The following is a 13,709-nucleotide window of genomic DNA, read 5'->3' as shown; positions in this document are numbered from 1 at the left end:
CGCCCCCGGGGGGGGGGGGGGGGGGTGCTGCTCAGAGGTCAGCTGGGACCCATCAGTGCAGAGCCTGCTAAGCAGTTTGCAAGGCTCACATCATGGGCATCAAGCAGGCAAGAGTAGAATCCTCAAATGCACCCGGTTGGCAATGGCTCTCCCTGCTCACATCGCCTTCCCAGTTTCCCCAGCCCTAGCTTCCTGGCCATGCTGTAGTGTAGCTGCAGGATGGAGCATGTGGGTGCTGCCTGCTTAATCACCCTGCAGCACAGAGCAGACAGCTTAGTCCCGTATTTTGACATTTGAGGGTAAAGCAGAAATACTTCCAATGCAAAGACATAAATATTCAAGAAGAGACCTTTTACATCATTTGGTCACTTAACTCAGTAGTATACGTTTACCTTCTAACCCTTCTTATCATCACAAGGGAAAAAATGTACTCTCTCAAAGAGACGAGAGGAATTGGGCTTTTCAGCGCCAGAACTCACTGTGCAGCGATTTTGATGAATTTCTTCACGAGCTGCACTCGCTTGCCCAGCTGGCCGCAGAGCAGGATCTCCGTGGCCACCCACAGCTGGACTTCATTGCATCTCTGCAGCAGAAGGCTGAGGTTCACCGTGTGCTCCCCACTTCCTTGTCGGCTGAACGTGAAGTAGATCAGCTCTTGCTGAAAGACAGATTGTACCAGCATTTATTTTTAGCACAAAGACAAGTTGATACAAAAGTTAGTTCATTTTTCAGAGCTACTTCAGGTAGTGGCTCTCAGAGCTTCAAGTGTTCTGAGAACTTAACAAATAACAATATATTAGATTTGAAACAACGTAGTTTTAGAGATGCCTTATTAAATAAGGTTCACCTGGGGTCCGCTTATAAACGTTATTTTTAGGATGTGCAGATGATGCTTTTTTACATGAAAATCTAACAAGTTCTCCAGTTGAAATCATAGGCTGAATCAATCCAAACTTTCTGAACTTGTTATAGGGACAAAAACAGGTGAAAATGATTGTCACTAGTATTTAAGATGCATATTAGACTCTCACAGGTAGAGTCTTTTGACAAGTTCTATCAGATTTTAGTGTGAATCAGGATCATCTGGAGGTCTGTTAAAGCAGGTCGTCGGGCCCCATCCTCTACTTTTTCTGATGCAGTATGTCTGCGGTAGGGGCCAAACCCTGCAGTTATAACAAGTTCCCAGGTGGGAATCTGGGGACTCACTCTTTGAGAACCACGGACGTAAGATACAGAAAATCATAAACAGAAAGAGAATGATAAGATTAGAGCAAGGTCCAAAACTTACAAAATTGAGTAAAACCAGTACCTATACAGACTGATTATGTGCAGAGCAACAGAGAGATTTATTTTTAAATGAAGGGGTGCATCTGCTCTGTGGGCGTATTTTGCAGAAGTAACTCCAGTTCTCCCACTGAGTAAGCAATACAAGCAGGGACATGTCCTACTGTATTAACATTTCCAAAGGCACAAATCATTTAGCTTGAATGAGTTCACTACTTGCTCAGATTTACATTATAGGGGTGCCTGGGTGGCTCAATCAGTTAAGTGCCTGACTCTTGATTTTGGCTCAGGTCACTGTCTCACAGTTTGTGGGTTCGAGCCCTGCATCAGTCTCTGTGCTGAGGGTGTGGAGCCTGCTTGAGACTGATTCTGTCTCCCTCCCTCCCTCCCTCCCTCTACCCCTCCCCTGACATGTGCACATGCACACTCTCTCTCTCCTCTCTCAAAATAAAATTTAGATTACAATAATATTAAAATTAAAAAAAATTTTTAGTGTTTTATTTATTTCTGAGAGAGAGACAGCATGAGCAGGGAAGGGTCAGAGAGAGAGGGAGACACAGAATCCGAAACAGGCTCCAGGCTCCGAGCTAGCTGTCAGCACAGAGCCCGATGCAGGGCTCGAACCCACGAACCGTGAGATCATGACCTGAGCCGAAGTCGGATGCTCAACCAACTGAGCTACCCAGGGGCCCCTAATATTGGAATTTTTTTTAATGAGAAAATATAAAGACATTTAAAAGACATTCCAAAATGAAAGTGAAGTTCAAGTGCCCAAGTTGTGCATCAATTTCCTCAGAAGGAAAGGCTGTTTTGTAAGTCTGTTTTGTAATGAAACATTTTACTACGTGGCAAAGCAAATGCAACATATGGTTGCAGAGGGTTGCCTCATTTTTCATCTCCTGATTCCTGTGAGCCTTTCTACCGGCTACGTTTATTCCTTAATTGTCAGTACATTTTGCCCCTATTATTTTATAAATGTTGAAGCTGTCTTTTAAGGGAGCGTTACTGAACATAAAAATTTGCAATATATCTAAATTTTCAAGAAAGTACTTTAAGTCTTGTAGTATAGGCTAAATTTATAGAATGTTCTTGAGTAAAAGAATGGCTATATGTGTATGTAGGTACGTACATAAATATGATTCTTGTATGACTACAGTAAACTTTACAGAAAAAAATAAAAGGATCAAAATCAAAGTCATCAAACGTAAAATGGCTTTTCAACCCCCTTAAAGCTTCATAAATATGCAAGTACATGTATATTCATACATATAAAAACACATTTATACTACAGTATACATATGGTTATATAAGGAACAAATAAAGCATGGTCATGTATTCTGATTTTCCTGGGTTTGCGTCAGTCTTTCAATATATTTCAAGTCCCCAAATATCTTTGAGCTGTGGTATCCTACGCATAACTGTGTCATCAGATGATGGATCTTCTTAAAGCCTCGTCACACACAAATATTCTTCAAAAAAGAATTCACAGTTGAAATAGCACTACTATTTATTTTATCTTTTCACTCCTTACTCACCTCATGGATTGAATTAAAGAGATTCCAATCAAAATTCATTAATTCCAGAGCAAGATCCCAAGTGTTCATTCCCAAAATCCTCATCGACCTTTGCTGGGATTCCTCATTTTCTGCAAATGGGTTCTAAACCAACAGACAGAAGCAAAACGATCCTCAGTAATTCCCAAATGTTCGGCACTGAAGTGGCTGGCCACAGAAAGGCACTAGAAGCCCCGATTGGGAAAGTCATTTTGTCTGAGTGCATTCAATATTTTCCCTAGTCTGTTCATCTTTGGTAAGATGCAACCAAATTGGGAAACAGCCTTGGAAACAGTGGAATGTGATCAATGATACTTCACTGAGTTAGCCTGCCCCTCCGCCCTGAAACACACACACACACACACACACACACACACACACACACACACACACACGCATGCACACATGCTCACATCCACAAATCTGATTATAAAACACTGCCCCAGCAGACAGCATAATGAAAGCGAAAGCCCTGAAATCACTTTGGCTTCTGGTAAGAATTAATGTGCCAGCAGGTTAGTATAAAAACAAACAAAAGAAATGTCATGGTGCACTTCAATAAAGACAGACATGGCTCTTACAGGAAATATGTTTAACAAGCCTCATCCAAGACACACGTTTACAAATTTTATTAAAATGCCTGTGGAAAGCGATAAAAATTTAAACAAGGAATAAAAAATAAAAGTTACTTCATTTATATCCCATGGTAGATGATTATTTTAAGGATCTGTGGCTTTCCCTACACAAATAGGTATGTGTCTGGTAATACTATTTCCTTAAAATCTGGCATGAAATTATTAAATGCCACCACAACTTTAAATCTTTGGTGACCGTTAAATTTATTAAAAATTATTTGGCATCTTTTCAAAATATCTGATATTTTCTAATTAAAATATAAATTCTCCAGGAGCATCTTGGCTGGCTCAGTCATGTGATTTCATCAGGATCCCGAGTTTGAGCCCCACGTTGGGCTTAGAGTTCACTTAAAACAACAACAATAACAAATTCTATTTGAGGGTTTGGATTTGAATAGATGATGTTAAAACTGTTAATGACTTGGAATAAAAAAAGAACGGGACTTTGCAAAAATTAAGGACATGACAGGATGAAGGAAATATTTCAGATTCTAAATATTAATTCCTATTTAAAAACTGCAAAATTATTTGCATTTTACAATGTTTATGTTTATGAAAAGGTTTCTGAATTTGAGAAAAAAAACAAAGGACAAAAGACCTTCAGACCATTTTTCCACCGACGTGATTCTCTTCAGAGCTTGTCAAGGTACAAATTGTCCCCGTAAGCCAGAGTGGGACACAAGGTGGCCCTGGGTGAGGGTGCACTGAGAGAATGCATGCAAATACTTAGGTGCTGAGAGGGGGAGAGCCCACATTTCTCAGGGCCTGATGAGTCTGGAGCCAGCCAGATGCCATGCCACACGGCAGGCATTCAGAGGGAGCGCCAAGAGCTAGGAAACCACACGAATCTCTGCACACTAATTTGGAGACTTGGCTTTTTATTCCTCCTCTTTTCTCCCTAAATGCACCCCTCGCCCTGGCACTGGCCTCTGGTTGTCCAAAGCCGTCCACAGCCCTCTCCAAGAAACACTTTCTATTTCTCTAATCCTATTTATTTAGGGCTCTAACTCCTGCTCTCCAAGAGGATTGACTCATCAATATGTCAGTATAGTGGGTGTTAGAGGTTCCACATGTTATCCTGCCCTTACAATATTCCATTTCAACTGAACTCTTCTGAGGATAAAATGTTGAAAGCTGGGATTCTCAACAGGGAAATTTTAGGTGGTGTGCAGAGGTGGTGGTGGGAAACATTCGAGGGCAAGATGGCACCTGACTCATCTCGGAACATACTTCAGAGCACCCACTTATTCCACTAAGACATTGCTCAGGCCTGCCTTCTACTCTTCAGAAGCTGGCCCTGGCCTGTGGCTCCCGAGAGCGCTGGGTGTGTGTAGCAGGGAACCGCAGCGAGGTCTATGGGGAGCACCAGGAAGGAGGGCATGGGAGACAGAGTGGGTCTCCTCCATCCCCAGAGGCTCCACAGCACTGCAGGGGAGATGGCCCTCCTTCATAGGGAAGATGGAAGTCAAGCCAATCTCATTATTTACTCAAGAAGGAATTACATCATGTACAGACAGAGGACATGTGACCTGCTGAAGGACACTTGGAAGTGGAAAGACCCAAGTAAGACAAGTTTTCCTCTCTTTTGCTCCCTCACCACATACAAAGGAAAGGAATGTGTAATAGTTTCAAAGCCAATAATAACTGGAGCCCTAGCACTTTCCTTTCCTTGGCTGTAGCAAGCAAGAGTAAGTTACTCAGCCTTTCTGAACTTCGCAGGGTTACTGGCAATGTTAAATGAGGTACTGTATGTAAATTACTTGGCACCTGTCTGGTAATAAGTGCAAAAACTGACTATGATTAATAGTATAGTAGGTTGATACTTGTAAGTAATTTTACATAAAGTATTTCTATTATAAGCAGTTTTGGTTAACCAGTGTGGTATATACATTCCTCAATTATACATACAACAGGAAGTCAGCTAAAAAGAACCATCCTAGTGATGGCTCCATGAAACAGACCCCTTGTTTCCAGGGCCCAGAGAGAAGCAGAGCTTGATTTTGGAAGGGTTTAGGATTCCTCAAGTTGTACTTGTCTTTGATTTGCAAAAGCAGTGTTATTTGACAAGCATATTATTGGTTAGAGGAGTAGGTAGTTCAGTGTATTTTTCTAACATGTATTATAAAACATACAAAAAATTCAATTTTAGTGTGCCATTTGTGTTTCAAGTAAAAGGCTCAAAGTCCTTACCAAAGTGTCAGCCAGGTCTTTCCGGTAGACATATATCCGGCCAGATGCTTCAAAGGATTTAGAGATGGCCAAGTCATTTGGCTGAAGTTCATGTTTTTCTTTATTAAAATAAAGAGAGAGAGAGAGATCAGAAACACAAGAACAGCAGTAGTCATACACAGTATATCTAAAAAGTGAAAACCGCCAAAGAAAAACATTAAAAAGCAAATAGAATATAGATTTAATTCAGTTCTGCATACTCTGCAATGACACCAATGGGACTATGGAAACCACTGCTCATTATCCATAAAGTAAAAGCCTCTTGTGATTCCTTCTTATATTTTTTAGTCATTCTTCAGAACACAGACCACTTTAGGGAAGAAAGTAAAATTCACTCAGAATCCCATCACTGCAAGATAACCATATGAAGCCAATGTTGGTAACATTTGGGTCTATTTTTGTTCTGATCTTTATGTAAATATGTATAACCAATACCCATACATACATATAATTATAATTATTTATACATATGCATTCAAAATTGGTATGGATACATACATACATATTTACAATTATTCCATATCTAGTTCTATATTCTGATTTTATTATAAGCACTTATAATAACCACGTGTCAAAATTATTTAGGTATGTCATTTTTAAAAATTTTTTATGTCTNATATATATATTTATATAAAATATATAATTTGGTATATATATCAAAGTATATACTACTGAAGTCAACATCCTTATGCACAACTTTCTGGCTGCTTATAGATGATTTTTTAAAGACAGATTCCCAGTAATGGAATTACTACATCAAATATTTTTTAAAGTTGTTGAGACAGGGGCGCTTAGGTGGCTCAGTCAGTTAAGCGTCCAACTTTAGTTCAGATCATGATCTCAAAATTGTTGAGTTTGAGCCCCACATTGGGCTCTGCACTGACAGTGCAGAGCCTGCTTGGGATTCTGTCTTCCTCTCTCTCTGCCCCTCCTTACATCAAAAAATAAATAAATAAATAAAGTTTCTGATACAAACTGCCCAATGGCTTTTGAATTCGTACACTGACCAACACTGATTATTACTTGTGGTAAGTTTGCTATTCAGCTAAAACCAAAAATAGATTCTCAGTTTATTTTATATTTCTTGACTACTGGTAAAGCAGAGTATTCTTCATATTTCCCTTATTACAAATTGTTCCTGTCCTTCAGCCATGTTTCTACCATCACTGGAGCTCTCTTCTAACACAAAAGCCTTCTTCATAGAAAAAAGTCCTCCTCCTAACTACAAATTACAGAAGGGAATTCACTAAACTAACCTTCTAAATCAGCCTTTTCGTTACCAGCATGGTGGGGGAATGCAATATTCCACATACATTTTTCTACATAACTTAATCAGTTCAAAGGCCAAATTTTGTTTTGAACATTTCTGCTTAATACAGAGTACACAAATGATAATCCAATATATTCTTTATGGCCCAGCATTATAAAGATCAATAGCACTTTCATGTCAGGCTGCTGATGTGCGTGGTAAATGGTCCCACTCGGCTGGCTTCTGGAGTTCTTCCGTCTCCCTCTTTCTCTGGCTACAATTTCTTACAAGCCTGTGTGTTCCTATGTCCACCTTAAATCTGAATTTATTAAAGTCTATCTGCACTTGCAATGGAGTAAAATGCCATGGCTTTCTGACAGTAACTTTTCCATTTACTAAGAAATATGTTTTTACTTATTTTCAGGTTTGTCACTATACTATAAAAGATTAAGCGTCATAGAATTTTAAGCTCTGAATAACTAGGTGGGCAGATTTCTGTTACTACATACATATACCTTACTCTGGGTGTAAAACGGCCCTGAAAGCTAGGTGGATATAACAGTACTAGTCCTTTTGGAAAAATCCACAAAATCTATGATATTGTAACATTTTAAAACTTTCTTGAAAAAAAGAAAATAAAAGTAGATCTTGCTGTCATTTCATTCTGAAGTAGCATCTAAAACACTACTGAAAATTAGCGAACTAGAGCAAGGAATACATTAAACTTTTTTTCATGCTCTTTTTTCATAAAGTATTATTGTTTGGAGGATATTAAGCTACAGGCAGAAAGGTTCTTAACAGATAAAAGTACTAACTAATGGAAAATGATGGCTCATTTCCACATCTGTGGGATAATTCAAGAGATAAGCTGATAGTTCTAGGGAAGATTAGCAATGAGTCTATACACATTAGAACGACATTGGCCTCCCTGATGAATCTAACTTAATAGAGTGTAAAAACGGTATTTCATGGACATCAAATAGATATGGAGTATTAAAAGAGCTACTCATTACTTTCCAGATTCACGTGTGGCCCTGGACTGACTCTGAGTTGCCCCCAAGAGAGATGGGTCTCAGTTATGCTACCAAGTCCATTCAGGGTCCTTCCTCCTGCAGAATGGGGACCCAGTGACTACCTTCTGTAATGGTACTATCATGAGAGAAGTTTTGTATTGTTTGGAATCATTTAATATTTTTGGTCACTTAAAATGAGATATGATATGCATTTATCACATCTATCTGGAATGCCTGAAATATTCTATTAAAAATTCGACCACTCTCTGAGTAACATTCATGTAGTCCAGATGTTTCTCCCACTTTTGCCCTTTTTCTCTAAATAATGTTTGGATGATGGGATGCACAAGTAGCGCCCTTGAGAGACAGGCAGAAGGCTATATGGTTCGCATATGTAATCCACTAGCTTGTAGGACCATTTTACTTGCTTCTGAGTAACAAAGCGATAGAAGATTCTGTCACAGAAATGCTATAACACCAGGTTAAATTCCAATAGTCTTCTCCTTCCGCTAGGATGATAACAAAGGGTAAACAGGAATGCCAGTTATCTGTCCTCCTTCTCCCTCCGGCCCTATCCCTGGTTGATTAGTTCACATCTTACTTCCATTTTTCAATGACTGATGCTAAGTCACTTTCTTTTTATTTTTCTCAGGGTTAATGAGATATTAAATAAAGACTGGAAGCCAAATAGGGAACCAGCAACATCGAGATCTGGCTGGCCCCTGTGAAAACAGAGGGGTCTGTTCAGGTCACAGAGATCGATAGTGTGAGCTTGTAATCTGTGTGATCTTATTCAAAACAGACAATAAACCATTCTCTGAGGATAAATAAGGCCCAACAGAAGGAAAAGCTATAACCAGACCTCACTCCCCACATCCACCTGAAGGAACACTGCCTGGGAGCTTCCAGCTTATTGCAGTTTTTATTTCCTTCAGTAGGGAGTCTTTTTAAGTATTAAACTGTCAGCCAGCAATATGACTAGCCCGTCTTTCTTTTTCCTTCCTAAAGTAATTTCATCCTTTAGCAATTTCCCAAGTTAATTTCAATATGAAAATAGAAGGCTTATCTAGAGTATAAAATATGAAAAGCTCTGTATTTCAAAACACTGGCATGCCTCTTTATTCAGTTCTTGGGGAGGAAATTCAGTATCCAACAGTACCCAACTGTTGTCATGGAAACACCTCTGGTAGGCGGCTTCTTATTGTTACTGTGGTCATCCAGCTGCGGACCCAGAAGGGGCAAGCTGCACGTTCACTCTATAAAAATGTCGAGTCTCCTTTCAGAGGAGATCCAGGGGAAGATTAATATTCTAGGACATAAAATAGTTTACCCCCGGAGAATGTGACAGCCACCAGAGCCAGATCCTCTTCCGCATGCTGTATCTTTTCTGCCACAACTTTCAGGATCTCGTGTGCTGTACTGGAAACTTTTGCCTTCACACTGATGTAGGAGTGCTCCGTTATATACACATGGCAAAAAACTGCACACAACAAAAGAAGTGTTAGTAAACAGATAAGCGGACTCATGAGGTACAGACTTTTTCAAGTGAAGGCAGCTACCTTACTACTCTCCTTAGTAGGAAACACAGAACTGGATTTACATATTTATGTCTGCACCTGGGTGCCTGAAGGCACACATATATAAATGTGTGCTTGAATACACATGAGATACAGATGTCATAAAGAGCTGGTAAATGGACTCAGGCTTCCCAAACTGTAATGAGAGCCCCATGCGATGCAAGTGTGTGCTCATGGTGGACATGGCCTGACCACAGCAGAGTAGAATGTGTGGTACATGAACTGTAATTTTGAGTCCCTTCTTTCAGCATTACTGAGATTTCCCAGAGTAATAATATTAAGATATCTAACTAATAAATTTTTATGTTATGCTGCGTTTGTGGACAGTCACAGTGGCTCAATCGGGAACACCGCATTTTGCTTTTGGACTTCTCACAAGCTTATTCAAGAAATCTGCCAGTTTGTCATGATTTTTGTGCTCAGGTTTCTTGATCAGTTCATCACGACGCCCCTGACCAAGATGGTGGTGAGTGTGGTTTCCAAATAGAAACCCTTCCCAAAAGGGTTTGTAGCCCTTTAAACTTCCTTTTATTGTCTGCAGTGCAAATAATTATTCCTAGGGCATCATCACTATCAAGGTGAATCAGGGTCCTGGAAAAAATTTTCTTTGTGATTTGATAACAGACGCTGCTTAAAAACAGTGGAGATAACTGATACATTATTTGCTTCTTATCTCAGCTCTGAACGTATAAAACACTAGCTTCTTTTAAAAAGATAATACACTTAGATATTCTTCTCTACCATATTGCAAATTATTTCTACCATATTGCATATTATTTCTCATTTTATGTAAAAAAAATTAAAGAGGGAGTGCAGTTCCTAGAGAAATCTTATATGCAATTTAAATGGCTCTACAAAAATAAACCCAGGACTGTTTCCACAGAAATGCAAATGAAGCAAAAACAAAACAAAAACAAAAACAATTATGAGCTTACTTGTACAAACCTCAAAATACTTATGCCACCAGAAGGCAGTGGCAATATTTTGGTTCAGGTTCGGTCAGGTAGGTCACTAAAACGATAGCATCTAACAAATGGCTGTTTTACATGTTGTCAACAGATTTGTGAGAGACACAAAAGCTTTCTTGCTCTCACGGAAAAATAAAACTTTCGAGCCAGACAAGACCACTAAATATGAGGAAAGTTTACAGCTTGCTTATTAGTAAATGATGAACAAAAAGAGGCTGGGGCTCTCGAAATACTCATGCTCTTTGAAACTCAGTTTGGGGAACTATACGATTAAATTTTATGACAGGTAAGCATGGAGGATCAGCCACTAAGGAACTAGGAGGTAAGCTCATTTTTGTCACGCTCTCACTTGTTATAGACCATACTTCTTAAACGCCCATTACCAGCAGCATTAGACACAAACACTACGTAGCAGAAGCAGCATCCACGTGATGTTTTGTTGTGTGGGTGCTGGAGAAGCTGAGCAGATATTAAATGTGCACACTTAGAATTTCAGCACATACTGTGAACATACTGTGAAGCGGGCTAAAAGACAGTCTCCCGGTCACTACAGCATGAATGTTTCAGTTGTGTTTCCCCAGGCTCTGCACTTGACTCAACCTTTGTGCAAACAGGAGGAAACCATTTCCTGTTCTGTTAGGAGAGTAACACAGAAAAGTGCGTGAGCACCTTCTAAGGCCTGCAAAGGTGTCTCCCGTGGTAATGAGCGAGCAGCCGCCTTCAGCGTGGGTCACCAGCCCTCTCGCTGACCCTCTCACTGAGCAGCGCTGGTCCAGGGCGCACGGGGTGTGCAGCCCTGGCCAGCGCAGCCCAGCCACCCAGGGTTCGGCGTACTTCCTTCCCTTTGCTATGCTTGCCAAGAATTTCTTCTCTAAATCCCAGGGAATGACTCGGCCAAAGCCCCGCATGGTGGCTTTAGTAGACCTTCCAGTCAGTCATAGGCAGTGGGCTGACAGATTGTGGGAGAAAGTAGGGGCGCCTGGGTGGCTCAGTTGGTTGAGCGTCCAACTTCGGCTCAGGTCATGATCTCACGGTTTGTGGGTTCAAGCCCCGTGTCGGGCTCTGTACTGAGAGCTCAGAGCCTGGAGCCTGTTTCAGATTCTGTATCTCCTTCTCTCTCTGATCCTCCCCTGCTCATGCTGTCTCTCTCTCTCTCTCAGAAATAAATAAAACAAACAAAAAAAAAAGATTATGGGAGAAAGCAGCCAAGAGGAAAAGGAAAATTGCAGGAATTTTGATGGGAAGTTCTTTGCAAGCTCCTTTTCTTGCTCCTCAAATTGAAAATGTCCTTGGTCCCTGTATGATCTCTTGCTGTGTGATCAAGACAACTCCAACACTCAAAGCAAGAAAATAAAAACCATCCTGTGGGGTCCTAAGGTGCCTGTCACAGGGTGTGACAGCAGAAATGTTTAAGGGCAGGCCGATGTGTTATTGCAGGAGAGTGAGGGTTACTGACCGCTGCTCCCCTCACCCCAAACCCCCATAAAATCATACTCACTTTCCTCTGTTTCAGTCACAGTTCCTCTGTGCTGGAGCCAGTTCTCCTTAAGACTGAACTGGTGGAAAAGGGCTTTATTCTATGAGAAGCGAGAAAGAGAACAATGAATGAATGCATTCCTGCCCTTTGGAAAAACCACAGCTGCTTACGGCATGTTCCAAAAGAGCTGGCCAATTTTTCTTTTTCTTTCTTTTTTCTTTTCTTTCTTTTTCTTTCTTTCTTTCTTTTCTTTTCTTTTTTTCCTTTTCTTTCCCTCCCTCCCTCCCTCTCCCTCTCTCTTTCTTTCTAATATGAAACCCACCCATCCAATATTAGAGGTATAAATAGGGAGTTGCCTCTATTAATACATGTGGAGGTGGAGATTCTGAGCAACAAGACAGACCCTGGCCAAAGCCAGAAGCAGGTAAAAAGCCCCTATAATTACTCCAGCAACATGCTGGAGACTAGTGGCATGATTTTGAAACTTTGGCTACAGCAAACATCCACGCATTATTCTCTAGAGAGAGAGAGATCCCAACATCAACCATGAGTGTGGATGAAGGAGTTCTGGATAAAGCAGTGGATAAAGATGCATACCTCTGCTGTGGCACAATGACTTGCTTAAGGGAAATAAGTACATTATTCACTATGATTCTCCACCTGATAGATATGCTTCTACAAAACCTGTGCCCGACATCTCATTTTGCATTTCTCCTTCAAGGTGAATAGGAAACACATTCCTTCTCGCTGCCATTTCTTTTTATCTTGCGTTGAAAAGTGCAACCCTTTTGCTAACTTGACTTCTTCCTGCTTGCAGTCAAGATTCTTGCCTGCATTTTTTTTCTTTTTTTCCCATCAATGTTTCAAATTCAAATTTATAGGATTCTGGGAACACTGGGGAAACTCCGAGACTCCCAAAATACTCAGAGTGACAAGTGGAGGGTCTAAGGGTACAACCGGATCTGTACCCGCACAGGGAAACTGAAGTGAAGCGGGAAAGTGCATGCAGGCTCCAGCCCCAGGCTTCCCCGCCTGCCCCTGTTCTGCTGGAGGGGCAGCGTTTGTTTTAATTATGAAGAAATGCCAAGTGAGGCAAGGCAAGGTCTCCAAGCTTGATGGCCCCGTTTCAGATAGAGAAAGGTCTGCCTCACCTTCCTTTGTGGTGAATATTCATCTACAGTGCTGAAAGGAAAAAGGACAGGAAGTCAGTCTTTGTCCCAAACCCAGTATAAAACAGTGACTGTCACAGAGGACTACTTTTCAGGCACTGAGCAGAGGTGTTTTGCTTTCCAAAAAGATAAAACCCAGTATTCACTATGTATAACACCCTTGACATTGGGCTCTGGATTTCAAGTGAACCAGGAAGAAGATGCCATCTGCTCCACAGGTATATTTCACTTTCTACCCACAGAAAGTGAGTGTTGAGGGAAGAAGTGGATTTTTTCAATCCACAGAAACTCTTAAGTTTTCTCATAGACTGATAGATTTTAAGTGAAATGACTGTTCTTCAGATAGTGAAGTCAGCCAAAAGAACATCTTTTCCAGATTGTTTCTCTGTGTGGTGGACATCCTGAAGGTCCCCAGCTCAACTCTTCTTCCAGATTTGAGAGATTTTTCATCATCTTCTACCATGGAGGCAAGAGTCATAACTTACATCATTTTCTTATTTTAATCTATTATTTCTCATTTTATGTAAGGTTTTTGCATGGGATGTAGCAAGTTCC

At 40.6% G+C, this 13,709-nt stretch overlaps 1 protein-coding gene across 2 annotated transcripts in view; it reads right to left on the bottom strand.

The window, feature by feature from the left end:
- RAPGEF5 (Rap guanine nucleotide exchange factor 5) overlaps positions 1 to 13,709 on the bottom strand; it is a 176,478-nt gene that overhangs the window by 25,425 nt on the left and 137,344 nt on the right. For both annotated transcript variants that reach the window (XM_077757649.1, XM_077757650.1), the window contains exons 12-17: positions 13,137 to 13,167; positions 12,007 to 12,085; positions 9,294 to 9,443; positions 5,663 to 5,760; positions 2,820 to 2,942; positions 480 to 658 (exon numbers count right to left, since the gene is read on the bottom strand). In XM_077757649.1, coding sequence (XP_077613775.1) covers positions 480 to 658; positions 2,820 to 2,942; positions 5,663 to 5,760; positions 9,294 to 9,443; positions 12,007 to 12,085; positions 13,137 to 13,167 — 660 coding nt within the window. The remainder of the gene's footprint in view (positions 1 to 479; positions 659 to 2,819; positions 2,943 to 5,662; positions 5,761 to 9,293; positions 9,444 to 12,006; positions 12,086 to 13,136; positions 13,168 to 13,709) is intronic.

The sequence above is a fragment of the Crocuta crocuta genome, unplaced genomic scaffold (genome assembly GCF_008692635.1).
Source record: "Crocuta crocuta isolate KB4526 unplaced genomic scaffold, BGI_CrCroc_1.0 scaffold62, whole genome shotgun sequence".
In the NCBI taxonomy this organism is placed as follows: domain Eukaryota; kingdom Metazoa; phylum Chordata; class Mammalia; order Carnivora; family Hyaenidae; genus Crocuta; species Crocuta crocuta.
The sequence above is the reverse complement of the archived record's forward strand: the minus strand, read 5'-3'. Positions and strand labels throughout refer to the sequence as shown.